A 22,397-nucleotide genomic window follows, 5' to 3' on the forward strand; every position below is an offset into this window, starting at 1 on the left:
GTGGTTGTATAAATTTAAAAAATAAATATTCGTCCTATTAAGCAGAATACTTAACTCAACTAAAAACCATATAAAGAACATAGGAACAGTAGGAGGACCTAGGGGATTGTATGTTGGTAAAATTTCATTTGTTTTTGAGGCCAAAACATATTGAGAAATGTTTGTAATTCTTGCCCCTAAATGTATGCAGCAACATTGTCCATCTTTTGAGTATATTTGTTTTTGAAAGAAAACGTAGAAAAATTCAATTGAGTCCAAACAAAAAATTACTGTTATTGATGTTTTAACCCTTCTGTGCTAATTGGCATCAAATCAATAATTTCAAAGATGATAAGATACGTTAAAACCAAAGTGATCAATGTTACCCCGAAACATGAAATCTGGTTTTGTAACAAACAGTCAGTTAAAGCCACTTATGTCGTTTGAATATTCTGCTATCAATGATCATGTTTTATACTCCTTATTTCAGTAAGTATTTGAAAACTTTAATGTTTAACAAAAAAAGCAACCCCTTCCAAAATATTCGAAAATGAATTTAAAAAGTGATCAATGTTTCCCCAGTTTACAGTACTCGTTGTTTTGTTTGTTGGACAAATCTTACTTAAGATTTACCATTCTTAGTATTCTTGCCTCCATAGAGTAGAACATCTGCACTTGCCAATTTGTGGCCCGCGGAGCATTGATGAGCTTCCGAGTTATGAAAACAACATGATTCTTATAGAACAGCAAGGACATAATATTTTTGAACTTCTTGTAAATGGGAAAATTTTAAAAAACCTCGAATTAATTTCAAATTTTTGATCTTTTAGATTAGAATCAAGTAATTCGTTGCATTTGAGTCATAAAAATTGAACATGAAAATCCATGCAAACTATTCAACATATAAATATATTCAAAGCCTTGAAATAAAAGCCAAACATCACCAAAATGCCAAAATATGCTAGTTTTGAACTTGATATTGAAATTTGAGATTATTTCAAGATATTAGAAAGCATCATGTGCTTTTTTATGCAATTAGAACACAATTTCAACGTAGGCTTATTGCCAGGATTATTACAAATGGAACACTGCGAAATGTGCTGCAATACTCAGTTAAAAAGAAATATCATCAGGTTGGTCTGGAAGGACTTCATGAAACAAATTTGGATAAAGTGAAGTATCCTGAATTTTATAAACATGGTTTGTTGATGAAGAGTTGCTAGCAAACCGGGAATTTCGGGAAAATGTTCGATATCTCACTACTTCACCAGCAAACCAGAAATGAACTGGAAGGTTCAGCGAAAAATCGAGAAAATTGTTATTTTTTTTAAATTTTCCTACAAATTAAAAAAAATGTTTCCATCCAAGAATGTAAGAAATTGTGGGTTGTGATGTGATAATAAAAGAGCTATTTCAAAAGTATAGGAATATTTTACATCGGAATTTTTTAAAGTTTACAGAACTTTAATCGCAGACGTGTGAATGAATTGATTTGAACGAAATTCGGCTTAAAATCATCTCAGGCATCATTTTTCATTTAAAACAACTTGAGAAAATTTTAACATCTATGTAGAGAAAAAATCTTTCTCAAAGACTCCTGTCCAATAAAAGTTTCAAGCATATAATTTTCATATCGAAAAGAAAACAATTTTTTTTTTTGAAGAATAAAAAGATATCTTTATTTATCACTCAAAAACTGCTTCATTCCATGTTCCAAAAAGTTTAAAAAAATTTAAACCAAACTAACATAAAACTAACAGTTTCTATAGATATTCACGTGTCAGTAAAAGTTTGGGGGTGAATTTTTTATATTGTTGACGTGATTTTTAATTTGAGCTTTCGTTTATTCCATTCGAATCGATAAGCTGATGAATGATTTTCTTTTTAAATCGTCACAATTTTTTGTCAATTTTCCTGATTAGGATCGTATTTACTTTATGTTGTTTTAACCCTTCGTTTCATGTTTTTTTTTCCATAAAATTTATTTAAAACAGTTGAAAATGATGAGTACATCAAGAGAAAAAATTAAAATAAAATACGATTTTTCCATTTTTTCATACATTGATGGTTGTAAATTTGTAACTTTATGAAACGAAGGGTTAATAAAAGGATAAACCAACACGATTTTTGGAAAAAGTCTCTTTCTTCATATTATACATTTTCGATAATTTTCTGCTATTAACATTTTAGTACAGCTCTGTAAAATTTTCATGAAGCCAAATTTTAATTTTTGTGACTTGACTCGAAGAGGTTTTAAATTGCAGAACCCATTCGATTTTGGCAAAATCCGTGCAAAAACGTTCGTTTTTTTGGCAACATCCAAAAAAGATGGATATTTTTGTAACTTTTATTTATTTTTATTTTTATTTTTATTTCAAATAAATCCAAATTAGTGTAAAACATAATATGAGCATGAAACTTTTAAATTTGGCCTAATAATATTAGTTTTATACAGTAGACAAATATTTTTTTTTATTTTTGCCAAATTATAAAAAAAAATGGTAATAGAATGTTTGACATCAATTTTGATCAATTTGAAATAAAAGATAATAAAAAAGTGACAAAAAACCGATCGATTTTGGCAACATTCGATTTGTGCTACATAAAATTTGTGGGTGTGTTGCCAAAAACGAACGGGATTTGTATTAATATTCCAAAATATCTCGTATTCTCAAAACTGTTAATATCTTTGATAAGCCATATGTTTTCATATTAAAATCTTATGAAATAAGAACTAAAAAAAATCATATTTTTTCCCCAAGAAAAACCGGAAAAAAACGAAAAATCGCTGGCAACCCTTGACATCTTTTTTTATGTTTTGATTATAGCCATTCGATCATCTTTGTGGCATTTGAAACTTTATATCATCGATGCAATTTGCGGACAGTTATTGAAAAACTTATCCGGTTCAACTGTGTTCGATATTTACTCTAGGGCTCGAACTCACAGACATCGGCTCAGGAAGCAACTGATTTGCCAACTGAGCTATATCGCAAGCCACTACTTTTGATAACAATTTTTTTAATGAGTTTAGCAATTATTAATACAGCAAAAAACATAATTTTTTTTCAATAACACGACTGAACGAGTTTGAAGTTGTTATTTTGAGCCCTATAAAAGTTTGGCTTCTAAAATTAAAAAAAAAATGAAATTGTTTCGGTCAAACATTCATTGTTCATGTTCATTGATTACTGGAAGATGTTTGTTATTCATTGAGATTAAAAAGATTTATTACCGTCAAACGAGGCATCATGCAAGAGCAGGGGTAGATGCAACATTTGTATACCACAACACTCATTAAATTTTTATTTCAATATACTGTAATAAAGTTATCATTGAATGATAACAAATTGATGATGATATTGTTTTAAATATCCTGAAAGAGTTTTTTAAAGTTTTTGATTCTCCTAAAAAAATTTAAAAAATCGAGCAATTGATGTACAAATTTTTACATTTTTCGGTGCCGTAAAAAACATTGCCTAGTATGACGGATTGGCTTAATGATATCACCTGCAAACTTTATATTGCTTTTATTATCCTATACCAGCACTGTTGGTGTAAAAATATGTTTCGAACAATCACTAATTTTTTTAAATAAATATTTTAATAATGCACTTAACTGTCTGGGGCAAAATGCAACAAAATTAAAATCAGAACTAAACCTCATAAATCTCGTTTCCATATGCTGGAAGATGATTGTTTTGCATTATGCGTTTGCTAACATTCAAATTTCATCCATTCTAAGATTTATTTTCATGATTTAAGCTAAGAGAATATTTGAAGTATTTTTTTACCCCTAAATGTATGCAGCAAATTAACACTTTTTCCAGAAAAAAAAATTTTGACAGAAAAAATATAAAATTTAATTAGAACAAAACCAAAAATTACATTACAATGACATCACAAATGTATCAAAAACTTTAAACGTTTTCATTAGATTTTTCATCAATTACAGAGTTTGTTGCAACTTTCCGCTTTTTCTTAGTAGGGTGAACATCGCATGTTTTTGTAAATTTAAAAATAACTGGTAAAACCAATAATTTTTCTGACTACGTTAGTTTGGTGTCTCATCAACCTTAAAACTTTTACTTCTGGTACAGTATGATTATCTGTAAACATTAAGATTTAAGAAACCATTGAAGTTGAAAAATGTTGCATGTTGCCCCAGTTGACGGTATCTGGAAAAAAACATCATCAAATAAGAAAAATCTATTTTTTTCTGCATATTGAAATAAAGTAACAGAATATAAGTTATTTTTTTTAAACTCTGGAATATTTCAAAAAATTTTAATGGTTTTTTTTTGATAATTTTATATATTTAAATATGTTGAAAACATTCTTTGAAAGTATGAAAGGAAAAAATATGTGCTGACAAAAAAATTTTGACTCGCAGATAAATCACATTTCTAAAATTTCGCCCGCTAGCTGGAAATGTAGGCGACCCATGATTTAGTTAGACCCTTATGAAAAATGGATGATATATTTTCTCTATGGTTAAATCGACACTTTGGCGTTTATAAATTAAGTGGGAAAAATATTTTACTCACTAAAACTTTAAAGATCAATTAGCGATTTGAGGATTGGCGTTTTTGTGGCACTGAAAAATATTATGTCGTTTGCCAACCTTTATCGTTCTAATGTGAAAGAGTGAAATGAAATTTTATTTCGAAACAATACTTGTAAATATTGGAAATAGATTTTCTTGGACTCTGTTCCGAATAAGTTGAAAGTTTAAGGATTCATTCTGCTTTAGTTTCTTTTTATATTGCTATAAATCCCAAAAGCAAAGAAAAAAAGTAAAACTCTACAGCCCGAGTATGGAGCGAAAGTTCAAATTGAACTTCATTGCATTAATTTCTGCTACACATTTAAGCAGCAGCTGGCGATAAAAACAAAGAAAGCTCCCAAAGAGAGTCAGTCAGAAAATAGGAACAGTACATTACATTTATTTTTCCACCGATGCCATTTAGCGTAAGTGGATTCCCTGGTTTTCGTCCGTACATATATGCGTTCTCACTCTTGTAGTAGGAACCGGAAACGGTGCAGTTTCCGCAATGACGGGCGAGAGAGAGAGTGAACAAAAAACTCAAAGATTCTCAAGAAAACGAAGGAATCAAATAATGCTCTGCCATCGTTGCGATGTTCATTGCTCTGACGGTTCAGTAGTGCACTTTAGAGATGCCAGATTCAGTCAGATAGAAACCTTAAAAATCGATCCTACTGATGAAAAGAGGTGAACGTTTTTGTGGCGTACATTTTTGTAGGCAGTTATGTGAATGAGTTGTTTTGGGAACTTTCGTTTTATATACTGAAAAAATTACCTTATGCACTTTGAAAAAGTTGTCTAATCAAATCTTAACTTTTAAATTATAATTATATAGGGAAAAAAGCACTTCAAATTTTTAGAATTAGAACTAGTGTATTGATATTCTCTTAAATGTTTTTAAACTTTTTAATTTTACAAAAACTGATTTTTTGCAACCAGTCTGAGATAATATCCGATGCCGTTCCCAGTTCTCTTCTCAACGTAAGAACTATTCCGGAAGCTATTAGCCTCCAAGATTCCGATGCATATGGCACCCTATTGCACATAAAGGAAAGTCAAAAAGAATCTACCGCAATTGGGCGCTAGAATACGACCGGATACTCAGTCTCAGTTTTCCCCGAAGCTTGGTGCATTGAAACTAGATTGAATTTAGCGCGGCTAAAGTGAGTTTTCTTCACCACATAACCTGGTTTTAAGAGGGCCACATTCTTTCTGTAGATGTCTGCTCCTCGAAAGAAAGGTGGCATTTTCGCGGGATATCTCCTACCGATAGAAAGAAAAGCTACACACCTAGCTATAAGAAAGCTTTCAGCTCATACGACTGTTGAAATGCGAAATTCACTTTATCTCAACTATTGCATTATCGTGCTTTCGTTCTGAAGCAGCTTCCTGGTGTTTGCTGGAATTAGATCTAACCTAACAAATCGTTGAACCTAATGCGCTTTTCAACTCTGACAATGAAAAACATTATTGCTAGCATCTCGTCAGCTCAATTTATCATCATAAAGATAATCTCTAAAACAACCCACCTTTTGAAAAATCACTTTCACTAACGACTGTTTTTTTTTCTTCTCTTCATCCGTTTCAGGTAATTCATTAACATTCCAAGCATTTCAACCGAGAATAATTTGGATCTGGATCATCCCAGAAGAAATTGTCCTGGATACACGGGGAAAAAACTGCTGCCCAAAGTCATCATCAACCATCCGCCAGAGGCAAAGCACGAAAGCCCAAAACCGAGCCTGCAATCCTATGAACAAAAAATATAATTTAACATTTTTTCAATTTTGCTTTGTTGACGGGTGGAATGACGAGCTCGTCCACAAAAGGTAGGAAGCCCGTGTTTTTATTCGCCTTTAGTGCAAATTGTTTTTTTTCTTCTGTTCTTTCAACTTACACCATTGTCACTGACCTCCATCGAGAATCGGAACCGGAAAGGATGGATCAAAGGGCACAAAATTGGGTTTTGATGTTGGTTTTTTTTCTGTTTGTTTTAGCTTGAAGAATTTATTATTTTCCGGTTGTTATATTTTAAGAAAAACAATTTATTTTATCATTAAAAGTTATAATCGATACGAGCATTCGGCAGGATATCTTTTACAGAAAACAAGTAAATTAATATTCATAATGTCGGGAATACGCAATCAGATTTAGCAAAGATGAGGAAATATTTCTGAGGATTTGAAATTGTTTTAAAGTCGAACGAATCAAAGTTTCTCTCGATTGAACAACTAAAGGCGACCCTCTAACGCATTGTTCGAGTTAAAAAAAAATTATGAAAAAGGTACAAATTTCTAAAAGAAAATATAATTAACCCAAGAAATACTGTTATTTATTTAAAGCTTGATTGAAATTAAGTGATTGAAAAACTTTTAGAAGACTGCAAGTAGTTTTGAACTAAGCGTAACTTTAGACATAAATATAAACCTTCCTAAAAGTTTTTTTTTAATTTTCCATACATTTTATGAGAGAAAAAACGAAACGAAAATGTCTGCATTTTTTTTGTTATTTTTATTATTGTTTTCATTGAGTCAAGATATGTTAAGCAGTGTTTGCAAAAATATTAAAAAGATTCAAATTAGAATTCTCACTTAGTTTTAGGGATTTTTTTTGTAATCTGACTATTTGCGCCGGGAGATCTTCCCCAAAATTAAAAATTATGTTCAGTTTTACGACTTAAAATTCATTCAGATTTCTAACATTTTTATTTTTCGAGTTAGATTCGGTGAATTTTTTCTGTGAATAAAATATTTAAATTAATTTAAATATAAATACAAATTAATTTTCAACAGAAATCATAAAAAAAGCACATCAAAATGCATTGAAATTTTATCAGCTTTTCAAATAAAATATACAAGAAATTTTGAGAAATAACGTTTGACACGATAAATTGCAAACAAGCTTTATATGGTGATGAAGACTGCACTTTAAGAGAACATGTTTAGCATATCAACAATTTTTCATGTTAAAGGTCAGTACTTAAAATTTCCTAAACATTTTATTTGAAAATCTGATAAATTCTCAATGCGTTCTGATGTGCTATTTTATGATTTCCGATGAAAAGTATAACAGTTATGTAGCGTTGAAATATGGTTTTATTTTGTTTTGAAAAAAAAAAATCTTACCGAATTTTATTCGAAAAATTTTTAATTCAGAAATTGTTAGAGCAAGTTCACTGGTGTTGGGAAAAAGTGGTAGAAATTTTGACATTTTGAAAATTTTACCATGCAAAACTGTATTCAAGATCTTTGGGCGTTGTATTTTTATACAGCACTGTTTCTTTTTCAGCCGTATGTGATAGAAATATTGCTATTTTTGTATCACAGCATGCGAAACTCAACACGTGTTGTTAAAAACTTGAAGGCCACAGATTTTGAAAATGTTTTTGCATGGCAAAATTTTCAAAACGTGCAAAAAGTGACAAAATTTCTACCACTTTTTCCAACACCAGTGAACTTGCTCTTAGAAGTCTGAAAAAATACTGTCGTAAAAATGAACCATTTTTCAATTTTCGGGAAGATCTAAAGACCCCCGGCGCAATCCCTTCAGATAATATAAAAAATCCCCTCCTCTTAATCCTTAAATGCGAAGTGTTGTTTTAAGACAACACTAATTAAAATCCAAATATCATGGAAACGCGGGATTTTTAAGTAAGGCGTAAAAAATAATATTTTTGGAATTAAAAGAAATTAGCCTATGGTATTTTTTTTAACGATATTTTAATCAGTGTGTGAGATATCGATGAAAGTATGCAGACAAATTTCAAAAATAAAATTTATTTATTTATTAGAAAAAAGAGTTTTTGGAAATTCGCTATACTTTCTTCAAATTTGTAAGTTCTATAACATATTTTAATCTCAATTAATCACAAACATCTTTCTGCACCTAATGAACGATGTTTGGAAGATTTCGAAAGCAATTGCATTATCAATGATTTTACTTAGGTATGGTCATATTAAGATATCAATCAATAAAGCAGATATCAAAGTTTAAATTCAATCGTACCTTTTTTAAGTTATATTCAAAAATGAAATGAGTTTAAAATTTCAAAATCTCAGGATTGCCTTGAAATCTAAGGCCGTGCGAAAAGGGGGGGGGGGGGTTTAGGGGTTTTACCCCCCTCCTCATGAAGATTTTTTTCAAGTGAAATTTTCGCGGAGTTTGGAAAATTACTTAACCTTAAAAGGTGTTTAAAAATAAGTGTTAACCGGCAAGTCAGAAAATTGGCTCGCCCCCGGCGGAATTTACTATTAAATCACCCTAGGCTTGAGACATTTCATCTTCCGACACTGTATGTCGTTCACAAATTGAACTAATTTTTAATTGTAAACTTTAAATTGCAATTCAATTACCCTTTTGTATTGAATTTCTAAATTAAACATACAAAAACCTTATCTCGTCTTTAGAATGGGTTTTTATTAAGAAGTGTAACGAAACAAGAACCGAGTTTGAAACGAACAATGTTAAATTCAAAATCAATTCATCGGATATTAATTTTATACATCAACAAGTTGGAAACTATGTAACAGCCGTTTACCTCTGACGATGGTCAAAAGAATTAACAAAAAAATCTTAAATCTAACCCTCTTCCCTATCACTAAAAATTTTGATTAAAAAGGTCATTTATGTCATTGAAAATGTTATGCTGGTATGAAATATTCTTCAAGAAACCCATTTCAATCTCAATTTTTTTTTGTGTTTCTTGTTTTTCTAAATACTCAACATCAAATTTGAAAAGGTTTGGATAAATTACACAATGTCACAAAATTTACATTTTCCCATCAGCAATGAATTTAAAACGTAAATTTGATTAATTTGGGTGCCCTGAATCTAAATATGAATTTTCTATCAGAGTATGTTTTTCAAATAACTTTTCAAAATAGGTTAAAATTATTAAAGGATGTTCTGCGCTTTTTTGACAAAACTTGAAAACAAAAACATAACATTTTAAAATAAGAGTTTTCAATCAGTTATCAACTTAACCCAAGACTTCAAATATTTTGAGAAAAAAATTTAGAAGTTTTCTATTTGTTTACTTTTTCTCACCAAATTTTGTATTCAAAAATATTAACACACTATCTAAAATTCAGATTTAAGATTTGGTACCGGATAGTGTTGTCTCGAGCATTTAGTCGTTGAACTAAGTAAAAAGACGAAAAATGAAACATAAGAATAGAGAGAATTAAAAAAAAAGGGGGCTCACAACTACATATAGACTGTAAATTGAACTAATGAATAAAAGTCGCTCCAGACCAGAACTTGAATAAAAATCAAATTTATGTTCAATATGTTCAGATGAGTTCAAAAGATTCAGAGTCCCTCTGTATTCGAAAATTAGTTATTTTGCCAAAAACTAAAAGTTACAACTTGATGTTGATGAAGTACCGTAAAACGGGGTAGCATTGATCACTGCGGAAAATTTTATCAACTTGAAATTTTTCCAAAAAATCATCAACTACTAATTCTAAAGTAGAAACATCTCAAAACTTTCTCCCACGTTTAAAAACCTTTAAGTTGAGTTTTAAATTGGGAAATTTTGGTTTGTTTTTGAAAATTTCAAATGTAAGTAAAAATGTTATTTCAAAATCTTTAAATATCTAATTTTTCGAAGGCTCGCAAACAAACACCCTTTCTGATGAAATCAAAGCGTTTAGAAGTAGCAGGTTGATTTATATGAGGGTTCCACTTTTTTTCCTTAGTAAATGTTTAGTTTGGGGGTAGTTTTTGTTGTATTTTGAGGTTAATTTTTGATATTTAAAAAATAGCGACATTTTCCAAGAGTAAGGAAGTCTGGAACAATAGGCAAGAAATCCTATCAAATGGTAAAATTTGAAGGAAACATCAAAGGGGAAAAGTGCGAGGGCCTAGGAAATTGAATGAAGGCAAAATTTCGTTTGTTTTTGCAGTAAAAACTTTATAAGGATTTATTTAGCCCCTGAATTTATGCAGCATCATTGTTCATCATTCGATTTTAATTGTTGTTCGACCTTAACGCATTAAGGACCGCGAAGAAATCTAGACCAAGAAACACCGAAATTCAGCATTGTATATTTCAGAATTCACTGGACCAAAAGTTACAAATTAAGTCTCTTTGAGCCACCGAAAGTGTTGTATTCAATTTTGTAGAGTTTCATGATTAATTTTATATCATTTGGGTTTGTTCCGAACTGCCTTAGCAATTGATAAACTAGCATTTGTAAATATTATGAAGGTGTTTTGTATCCTTTATAATCAACAAAACTCGTTAAAACCGTCAAAACAGAGACTGATCAATGTTACCCCAAAGCATCAAATTCTAAACTAAATCAAAATTGATTTTTAAATAAAATTTAAAGTAGTCTAATAAATTTCTGCAACCATGTTGTACAATCATAGAAGTCCAGTACCGTCAAACGGGGCATCATGCAACAGCGGGGTTCGATGCAACATTTATATAACACTACATTGAATCAATTTTTAATTTAATGTATTGTAATAAAGTTATCTTTTAATGATAACAAAATGATGATGACATAATTTCTCGCATCTTAAGCTAGTTGTCTTAAGTTTTTTATTTTTATGCAAAATTTGAAAAATCGAGCAATAAATGTACAAATTTTAACATTTTTTGATGCCGAAAAAAACTTTACCCAGTATGACGGATCGGCTTGATAAAATTACCTACAAACTTTTTACAGGTTTCCTAATATTATACCAACATTGTTGGTGTAAAAATATTTTTCGAACAATCACCCAATTTTATTAAATGAATATTTTTAATATTCAGTTAGGTGTCTGTGGTTAAATGCAACAAAATGCAAATCAAAGAAATACCTTGTAAATCTCGTTTCCATGTGTTGGAATATGAATGTTTTGAATCACATTTAAATTTCATTCATCCAAACATTTATTTTTATGATTTCAGCTTTTAGAATTTTTCGTAGTATTTTTTAACTCCTAAATGTATGCAGCATCCTTAATTTCAGAAAAAAATGTGAAAATTTGTTATTACAGACCCAAAAACTACTGCAATTGGTGTTGTCATGCGTAATGATCTTTAAAACATCGCAAATATATTAAAAATTATGAATTTTCGTACGTGTTCATAGGATTTTTCATTAAAAACAAAGTTTGTTGCAAGTTACCCCATTTTCTAAGAAGGGTGAAAATCGCATGTTTTTAGAAAATTAAAAATAACTGAAGAAACCAATAATTTTTTTAACTATGCCAATTTGATGTCCGAGCATCCTTAAAACTTTTGATGCATAAAGGATACGATTAACTGTGAACATAAGTTTTTTAGAAGCTATTGAAGTTGAAAATTGTTGCATGTTACCCCAGTTGACGGTACTGATTTTAAAAATATGAAACATGCCACATTCCCCTTAACAGAATATTAATCGTAAAATATTGGAAAAGGTGATCAATTCTATGCAGTTTTACGGTACCTCCTTTTATTCACTTATTCATCGATAAATTCGCAATGTAATCCGCTTACAGATTAAATTCATAAAAACACTCTTCCAGTGACAATTTTTGTTTGACAAACCCAATCCTGGATTTGACATTCGGCTCTTGTACCGTGGGATGATGGTCTGAAATTCTAGCACACATTTGCTTATCCCATAAATCGGCCACAGATCTGTCCCGGTTAAATCGGTCCCATTCTAAGCTGGCAGCCAAGCCTTTCAAGAACATGACCCCCGATAAATGGATTCGGTTTCCAAACTTCCTTATCGCGATGGCATTTGGATTCCGATTCCGTCAAAGGGATTCCCAGGAGTCCAACATTTTACTTAGCTTCGTTCCTTCGAAACGACGACGACACTATTCCTGATGATGGCCACCATATGTGTATGTTTATATCTACATGGGAAAGTTGTTTACGCTTCATCCGTCTGAAAATCCGGAATCCCATTTCTTTCCTGGCAAATATCTTTCCGAATGTTTTATCTCTCGTAGACATCCCCATTAGAAGTCAGTTTAAATCCTTTTTCGGAAGGAATATTGGCTGAATGGTGGAAGCTTAGAATGGGAGAAAAAAAAAGTATACCTCGGAATGATCTTTGGCTGAAAACGTAAGTAGAAAGCTTCTTTTCCCCGGCTGCAACGACAACGTGGCTTCGCTAAGGTTGTTGGCAAATGTTTCTCGATTTTTGATTATCTCAAATCGGATTACCATCAGAGGCGAGTCTCCTCCGATGGGAATTTGGGAGGATGTGCTGCTGAAATCATTGGGTCAAGTTATTTGCTCACATAAAAGACACTAGCTAGATACATGAATGGCTGCCATCCAGCCAACAACGAACGGATGGCAGGACTTAAGGCGAGTAGCAAAGGTAGAGCAGGAATCCATTTCAACCTTTTCTGTTTTCACCTTTTTAAGGGTGAAGCTCCAGGATCTGTCGGAATTGAGGACAAGGAAGTGCTCAGTTTGCTACGGGTGTGGAAGACGATGAATAAATGGTTGCTGTGGGAAGGGATTACACTAAACTAGTTAAGTTTGTTCTATTAGGTCGAGCCTAGATCCAGTCTTAGAAGGTCGGCGATGATGATGGCAATGAAATCTGGGAATGGAAACCTGAACGAGCTCATAGATTATTTAAGGCTTATTCGAAAATTAAAACTTCAAGCAGAAGACCGGAAGATTTTTGTGTTAAAAGTCATATGGATGATATTGAAAGAAAAATCTTGAAAAAAGGTGAAGTGTTGTTGTTTAAGGATGCAGCCGTTACAAATTCGAATGCGTTTTCCAATCTGAACCATGTTTTGAGATTTTAATTCATGATTTGTTGAATTAAATCTGGATCTAAACTTATGTTGAATGACTTCTGTTTCTATTTATATGTCTTTAATCAAGGGATACGTACTCTTTTTAGAGTACAGGTACCCTTTTTTGATCGAAAAATGGGCGTACTATTCTTTTTATGTTCAATGACATTTGATCAGAAAAACCAACGTATTTCTTCCATTTTAATTTGTAGTTTCACATCGTATGCTAAAACTACGGAAGGAATAAAGCTTACAACAAATTACTTAAACATTTTTGTTTTAATGAACATGCATTTTTAGCCGTTATAAACAATGAGCGCGATGATCTTCTTTGAAAATGCATACAGTAATAAATATGCACAAATTTTAGTTATAGTACAAGAAAAAAAAGGAAATTTAAACATAACCTCCAAGACATTAACAGTATTTGATTAAATTGAAATACCTCGGTGCTACCTAAGATAGCACGAAATATGTACAGTAGAATCCCGCTTATCCGAGCTTCCGCGTTATTCGAGCCACCATTTTTATCTAAAATGCAAGGAAAAATGTGATTTATTCTCACGATGTATTGTTAAGCTATTAAAATGACGTTTTTGGCTAGTTTAAGATCTAAACTTACCAGAAACGTTGAATAAATAGGAAAATAAAATCCATGGAAGAACCGAGCTATGCGCCTGGATGATATGCAATATCAGCACAAAAGGATTCGTTTAATCCGAGGTGGTCTCTACCCGACTACCTCGAGTAAGCGGGGTTCTGCTGTACATTCTCTTGCATACCATCCGGGCGCAAGGCTCGATAAATATATAGGTATCGAATTTTTAATAGGCGAATGCGCCAACATCGCTGTTTCGAGAAAAACGCGTTCAAAGTTTGACAGCTCCATAAGCTGCCAGCAAAAATATTATTTTGTTCCCTTCATTTCTCGAAAATCAAATATCCTTTAAATATCAAAATGTAGGTCTTCGAACGTACGTTTTCACCCAGCTGATAACTCAGTTTGTTTACATTTGGCGTATTCGAAAATTTGCTACCTATTCAAAATTTGCTACCGATATGCATCTCGTGTCAACCTGGTGGCTCTTCTGTTTAACGTTTCTCCTGACGTTTTGGTAACCCTACTTAAAACCCAATCTTTCCTTGGCACGATGGACGGTGCTGAGAGGGAATGCCACTTTTTTGCCACATTCCAAACTGAGGCAGCCTTCCTACGTTAGCATGCACGACTTTCCGGTCCAAAGTTTTGTCCACAAAGCTGCTTTCCTCTCCATACTGCCGAATCGCATTTCGGACCGCTCCAATGCTTATTTGTTCCATTTACGCCAACTGACTCAGCGAAATGTTGAGCAAAGTTCAACATTTGTGCACGATTTTTGGTGCGCTTCAGGGAAAATGCTTCTCGTTTTCACGAAAATGAAGAAAACTGGAGCTCACGATTCGCAGAGTTTTACGTTGAACTGTAAACCACTACACACAGCATAAATCACTTGTTTCTCGTTATCCGGAATGAGCAGGGTTCTATAAAAGTCGTGCTTGGACATAATGGGACACTCTATAGTTTCCCAGCTAACATGAAATCGTAATAGAAATGATAATCCAAATCGATTAGTAACACATTTTCAATAACCGTCGTAATCAAGTTGGTATTAAGTGCTTTTCTATCATTCATTTACGACAAGCTTTACCCAAAAAAAGATGAATCGGATAGCAGTTTAAAGTCAATTCGTGAATATGTCTCCAAAAAGTTGAGAATATGCTAATTCGAGTTTTACGATTTAAGAGAACTGATTTACGATAAATGGGCGGTCCTTCAATTGACACTCTATCCTGTCTCTTCCTTTGACCGGTTCATAAAAAGAAAATCAGACCTATAGAGCTATAGCGTGGATCATTTCAACTGAAGAAATGGCATCGTGGTAGGATATCGGACAGCGAACTCGGAGGACTGAAGTTCAAATCTCGATCGGGGAATTTTTTTTTCGTTTTATTTTGCTTTTTGTGGGAAAATCGAATCGTTGGAATCTTGTCATTGTAGATATATCGCCTCCACTTCTGTAGCTATATGTTATTTTGGTAAGTTTAATACAATCTTTTCATCTGGTAGATTTGTTTGAATAATTCTGTTGTTCCTGCGTTATACCTTCATAAATTTTTGCTGGGTTGTGCTGCTGATCGTATTCGTATGTTGAATACCGTCGTGTGAAAGTCTCAACAAAACCGTATCCTAAAATTAGCTACAATCTTATGCAATTTATTGATACAACAGCTGAAAAAAGAACGAAATCGAACAGAGCAGCGCATAAACTTCCGAATTTTACAGGCTGAACATTCATCATGATCTAGGAGATTGATACTGTTTTTTTAGCAAAAGAAGGAAACATTGAGATTGAAATTGAAATTGAGATCATGAAATTTGTAATTTTCTAAAAAATTGATAAATATTTTAATTTATGTGTTCATAACTAAATTTTTTGAGCAAGTTCTACAGTAATAATCATAAAAGGGTTTATGGAAAGCTAAAATGCGATATAGACTCGGGTGTTAAGTTTTGATGAAAAAAAAAATTCTTGATTTTTGTTGAGTCATTCCTGGGTTTTGACCAAATTTGCCCAGAAATTGCACACCATTTTGGTTGTCAATTTTGAAATCAAAGGCGGGATTTTACCAGGTCTAAATAGAAAATAGCACGGATACGTGATGAAAAAATTCTGACAACCTTCAAGGAATATTCAAATAAGGTAGTGCCGAGAGCCATATTGGACTTTTTTGTGACGTCAAAAAAATGATAGTATCGAAAATTTATATGAGAATGGTAGGAATTTCAAAGAAAAACACCTTTTAGAATGAAAATGCATTCGAATTTCATTTCGATTATGTTGTAAGGCCTCTATTTCACTATGTTATGAAGTTTTTTGGTCCGTTGAAGATTGCATTCTGTTTTTTTCTTATTTTATCAATGAATGCAACGTCGCCTTTAAGATAAAACGTGCAAAAATGAAGAAAAAAACAGCTTTTAAAAGGTCTAGCTAATAGATATTGGGTGTTCAACTGATTGTCATGATTTTAGTTCAACTGGTTTACCATGTTCAATTGTTATGTAGAACAATTAACATCAATAAACGATTGTTAACCCTCATCCGCATTAGATTTCATTACCCTAATCAGCACTTGTGACACCACAAGCTCAAATCGTTATAACTTTTGGCGTGTTAGACCGATTTAAACAAAACTTACATCAATAGAAACCTTGTAATGTCAGTGAAATATGTTTAGAACATTATATATAGCTAAAGTTACTAGTTTTCTCGTTATTCAGCATGAAAGAAAAAAAATCTGAAAAAACATGCCTCACAAAAACTGCTGTAGTTTATATGTTACAGGTCCAAAAAAATATTTGCCTTATGCATTTGAAAGCTGAAGTTAATGCCTACATCATGAAGACAAGAAATATTTTTTTAATTTTTTTTTAATGAAATGGTCACAAAAAGTTAAAAAAAAGTGGTCTAAAACCCTACTTTTCATTCGATTGCTAGTAAATACTGTTTGAGCGATGGTAGAGTTTTGAAAAAAATATGACTACAAAATATATAAAAATTCTAACATTTTGCGGTCTTTAGATTTTTGATGCAACGAAAATTGAATTTACTGGAATTTTTCAAAGTTCACTACTTTGCGCGATTTTTTTACAAATTGAAATTTCATCTCTTTTTGTGGTCCACCGTCAGGTTGTACCCGGATTATCAGTGCTTTTACTTTGTTTGGACCAACCAAGAGTATATTCATTGGAAAGCACATTTAATCTTCATTCTAGTGCTGCAATTCACGCTGTGAGATTTCACAAAAATATGAAAATTATAAACGTAAAATCATTCCTGAATTTCTAGAACTACAAGCACCTCGTCCAGCAAAACGTGTTTGTTTGCTCTCCGAGTAGGTACGGTGGGTGCTGATTCGGGCAGAGAGCGAAGCCGACAAACGAAATAATGATGCGTGTCGTACATTTCTTGGTTGAAAATATTCTATTGAGAGTAGTTTGCATTTGCTAGTCACGACACGCATCATTATTTCGTCTTTCGGCTTCGCTCTCTGCCCGAATCACCACCCACCGTACCTACTCGGGGAGCAAACAAAGTTATATGAAGTTCATAATAGGTAATTCAAACGACTTAAATAGATTTTACTTTTGTGGTGTCAAAATGACACCAAAAGTCGAAAAAGGGAGTTTTTTTTGTCCAGGCTTCCAGGGTTCGTCCATAAAAAAAGTAAAGATGCAATATTGAAGAACTTTTGAATTCATTTAGGGTCCCCGAAGAAATTTTTGTATTTTGAAGCTTCTGAAAAAAGTTACAAGCCTTCAAACTTGCAATGGTGTCAAAATGACACCCTAATGCGGATGAGGGTTAAATCAGTTTACTAAAATGCCAATAAAAGATTGATGTTTTGTATAAAAATTTGTGTTTTGATCACTATATTGCAATGAGGAGCTTAAACTGTACTGATTTGAACATTTTCATGTAAGACTTTGAAATAATTTTAAAGTTCAGCAAATTTCAATGGGGGAAATGCACCATTTTTTCTAACTTCGATGGTCTAATTTATAGAAAAATTATTCGAAAATGCAACTTTTTTGTACCGATCTTGAAAAGTAAGAATCCTTCTGCAATAACATGTTATCAAAGTGAAAAATTTCTAGCAGATTTGTCGAATTATCAACGAAAATGATAAGTTTCCTAATAAATTAACAAATTTTGCGTGATTGTGACGTCTCAGCCTGTACCAATACTAGAGCAGGGCTGCCTTGGCACTACCTTCTTTAAAAATTCCTTGGGCAACCTTAGCATAAAAGCAGTCACACCACCTAGCTTTCTTGCCAAGGAATAGGGATAGCAAAAGAACTTAGTTTATAAGAAAATATTCATATTGCAATTTTTTAATTTTGAAATTTCTAGCTTAAATAAAGTCGTGGAAATTTGCAAAAGAATTTTTTTTTTAAATCTCAGTCTTGTAAATTTTAACAACATGAATTTGTATAAATTTCATTTTTAAAATTGATATAACACTTTCGGAGGCATTCCTCCGATAGATCGAATCACGCTTGGCAAACTATGTGTGATGGAAGATTCAACTTTACCTGTATAGTATTTAGTAGTTGACCAGTACTGAAAAAATGGTATGTGATGATGATGCCTCTAAATGAAATTCTACTCGCTTATTTTCTCCATTCTTCATTTCTTTTAATTTCCTATCCGTCTATAAAATTATCCTAATCTTTATACATTACGGATCAAATACGAGATATCTCGTTTTTTCGCTTGATGCAAGTGTGCTACACTGAGAAGCATAACTCAAAACTTATACGTTTTATAAAGAAACTTTATTCTGCCTAATTGTGTACAACACTTTCGATAACTCAATAAAACGCAAAATGTGTAGATTTTTTGTCCACTCGTTTCTGAGATAGAGAATTATAAATTTTGGTATTTTTTGGGCTAAGATTTCTTTGCGGTCCTTAATGTGTAAAGATGACCTTGTTTTAGAAAAAAAAGTCACTTTTCACCGATATGACCGATAAACTAAGTAACGAACAAATTGCGGGGATTGATCTCTTCATTTAAGAATAACTTGAATATAAAGCAATAGCACGACTATTTCTGAAACAGCAGTAATTTTGACAATATAATGTTTTTTTTCATCTCACCACAACAAAATTCTGTATGCTTATAGATTTTCCACTGATTCCAATCAGCAGTTCGTTTGTTTTCAAAAATTTTTGCAAATGGGAGCGGTGGCTGAATAATGCTTGAAAACTACTGATTCAGAAAACACACTGATTAATCTCCTATGTTTTTAAAAATAATTGATAGGTATTCTGACTACAAATTCGAACAAATCTTGTGATTTTAAAGATATGTATACCTATCTTTTAAATTAATATTATCAAGTTTTAAATGGACATGAAATGTGCTCGGAAAGCACATGATGCTATGACATAAGATTTATGTATACATACGCGTTGAACATGGAGAATCCGATCAAATATCAAAAGCCAATAATTGTGTCGGCCTTCGAGACAGTTTGGGTTGAAACCATAAGCAGAAAATCATTCCCAGTTTCTTAGGAAACTTCCTGGATATTGCACGGACTCAATCACATTATTTGCTAAATTTTACATGAAACTCAAGCCGAGCTATGGTAGATTCATATTTTTTAACCTAAATCTATTATTTTAGAGTTATTCGCAATAAATTCAAAATAAAAAAGAAATAAGCAAGCTTTGAATTTGATTTAGGATTTGGTGATACATATACTTCGATGAAAAAATATAAATTTGGAGTAATTTCATGTTAAGTTTGTCTTTTTTTTTTAAATAATGCTTGGATTTTGCTAACATTTTCCCGTTTTTGGATTACGAAATTAGAAATTAAATGCTCGGTATTTACCAAGTTTTTCCTAAATTTCCCTGGATTGGCAATCCCTGATAAGTTTCAAAAAAAAATGGACTGCTATATTCTGACTGTCACCCTTCACGCAGCGAAATCTTCAAAAAAGTGTGTAAAATTTCAAATATTGACATCCAAAAAATACGTTGAACGAATTGAAACAGTGACATCTATTGCGCCGTTCAAAAGTAACAAATCAAATTTTCAAGTGCCCAGTTTTCGAAAAGACTTAATCGCATATGAGCTCATTAATAAAATTAAACTTATACAGCTCTAAAATAGACGGGTTCAATTTATTGCTAAATAAATGCAATAGGAGTTACCTTTGGCTCTACAGAATTTCACTTTCTTTATTTCTGCACTACTGAGGCAGTCAAAACAACTAACAGTTTTGGTATAAGTTTTTGCACTTCTCAGCGTATCGGCTATATCCAGTCAATTAGCAACATTCTTGACGATCAGTCTTACCATCAGAACTGATTCTTAGTTATCTCAAAGCGGGTTACTTTCGAGTATCGCTTTTGCATCTCACTGTTCAAAATTTAGTCCTTCTTGCTTGAAGGAAATAGCGATAAACTTTTAAGATATTTTTCCATGATGCAACGTTACGAAAGTGTCAAAAAACTTCAACAGCGATTTTCTTGAAGCATGCTAAACAGTTCATACAACCTGTTCAAAACTGACCAAAATTTTGTTTGTTTTTTCTTAGTTTGTTTTTGACATTTCTCTTTGCTGTGTTTGGAGACATTTGGTGGCCCAGCCAAAAAACAAAAATTGGTTCAAAACGGTAGTTGGAAATTTTATACAAGTTTCGTAGGCTAGCTTGTACGTCTGTTCTCTGTGCCCATATTCAGAATCAACACTCCTTAATATAAAATGCCTATATATTATTAAACATAAAAACGGTTGAAATAAAATCTGGGAACTCTTTACTCTTTATTAGAAAAGATCTCAACTTATTTCTAACCACGGATTATCTCCGGACGGAAGCCCATTTCATCAGCCACGTATCGAACCGTGTAGAGAACTCCATCCGATCCGGTGTAAGAATATTCACCGGTAATACGAGCGCCATCAGTACTGGCCGCATTTGCCTTGATCCCGTTGCTGGTTTCGAATTCGTAGCTGAACGATCCATCCGGATTGTTTGTTTGTTCCTGCCGGACGATTGTGGCCGCAGCATCATCCGGACCTGGCCTGGCAACAACCAGCACAATCCCCACCGATAACAGGAAGGTGATGAACTGCTGGTAAAATTTAGAATGAGAGTCTTTTACGATAGCTTAGCGTAGAGTTTAAACTTACCACAAATTTGACCATTTTGCTGTACTTGTGGCGGTTTCGAATTGCTGCGGAAATATGACACCAAACTGCACGCAAACGTATGGTTTTATAGTGGCTTGCCCAAATCTTAACGTGCTCAAGCGATTGCTTAATTTAGGCAGAAATCCGAAACAAGGATTCCATTAACAGGCTAACTTTTGGTTTGAAGAGATAAAAGCAAAACATCGGTATTGCAACAAATGGGCGACAACGAAACCCCATCTTACCCCCAACTTCAGAGTTTTGTACAATTTGCGCTAGAGCTCTCTAGGTCGTCTAGTGGCAAATAAACCGAGCGAGTGAGCAAACGAGTGATGAAAAAGGAAAGGGGAAGACGAGAATCGGTAACCGGATCCGAAAAACGAAAGAACCTTCCTTTGGAGATGTGAAGATGTACCTTACAAACTCCCCCTCATGTTGTCGGGGTATGGAGAGATCCGTAAATTTCCAACAAAACCATCTAGCATCGGTTGTTTGCAATAAAAACACAACCTTTTTATCCGGTCTTGTCGGAGTCAGTCGAACGAAGCATTTGCCAACCGGTTGCTCTTGATGTGGATGGCTCTGAGAATGTGTGGGTGTATGTGTGTTGGGTTGGAAAAAACCAGCGCTTGAAGTGGGTGGTCGAAACAAACGGGACGATTGCGTAAGACGAGGGAAACAAAAATCTCCGGAAGGACGAAGGTCAGCAATGTAAGAAAAGTGCGTGATGCGAGAGAGATCGAGAGTTTCGTTTATTCTGAATGGAAGAAGGATGGCGAAGGGCGAAGAGGAGGAAGTCGGGAGCATATGAACAAAAACATGAACCCAGAAAACGTGATTTGCCTTATCAAATGTGGGGTATCGATTCGAGTGGAACGAATATCAGGAACCGATTTGCCGTTGCTTATTGCTTGGGTATTTTGTTGTGACGTCCGTTCTGGATGTTAAATTACGGAAGAAAAGTTAAGCGACTGGGAGGTTTCGACGATTCCTCGAAGCCAAGGGTTAGTCGTGTTGTGTTGTGTTGTGTTTCGGTCCTTCAGTATTACTTTCCTTCTTCCTGAGCTATCATCATCATTCTGGACATGTGTGTTGTTTCTTCATATTGAAACGGATGAATAAAATAAGCGTTTCTAATAACGAAAGAGGATATCCATCATCCAGTTGTCCATTTGTCGGAATCGATGGAGCCAACCGGAAGACTGCATTCGGAATCCATTTCACTTGATGGCTGCAGGTTATGGAGCAGACATTTATCAAAAAAGCATACTTTTTGTCATGCTGACTTCGACGATCTTGTACCAGAAATAACTGCTGCAAGATGTGTATCTGACAAATTGAAAAAGATAATGGCCTACCATCGATCAATCTAA

At 33.1% G+C, this 22,397-nt stretch overlaps 1 protein-coding gene across 1 annotated transcript; it reads right to left on the reverse strand.

Moving 5' to 3' along the window:
• Nucleotides 1-20,681: 20,681 nt before the first annotated feature.
• On the reverse strand, nt 20,682-21,039 carry LOC129752835 (larval cuticle protein LCP-14-like). The gene is made up of 2 exons (XM_055748617.1): nt 21,025-21,039; nt 20,682-20,963 (listed from the first exon to the last, which is right to left on the reverse strand). Exons 1-2 carry the CDS (start codon nt 21,037-21,039, stop codon nt 20,682-20,684), a joined length of 297 nt encoding a protein of 98 aa, XP_055604592.1.
• Nucleotides 21,040-22,397: the final 1,358 nt, after the last annotated feature.

Source organism: Uranotaenia lowii, chromosome 3 (genome assembly GCF_029784155.1).
Source record: "Uranotaenia lowii strain MFRU-FL chromosome 3, ASM2978415v1, whole genome shotgun sequence".
In the NCBI taxonomy this organism is placed as follows: Eukaryota; Metazoa; Arthropoda; class Insecta; order Diptera; family Culicidae; genus Uranotaenia; species Uranotaenia lowii.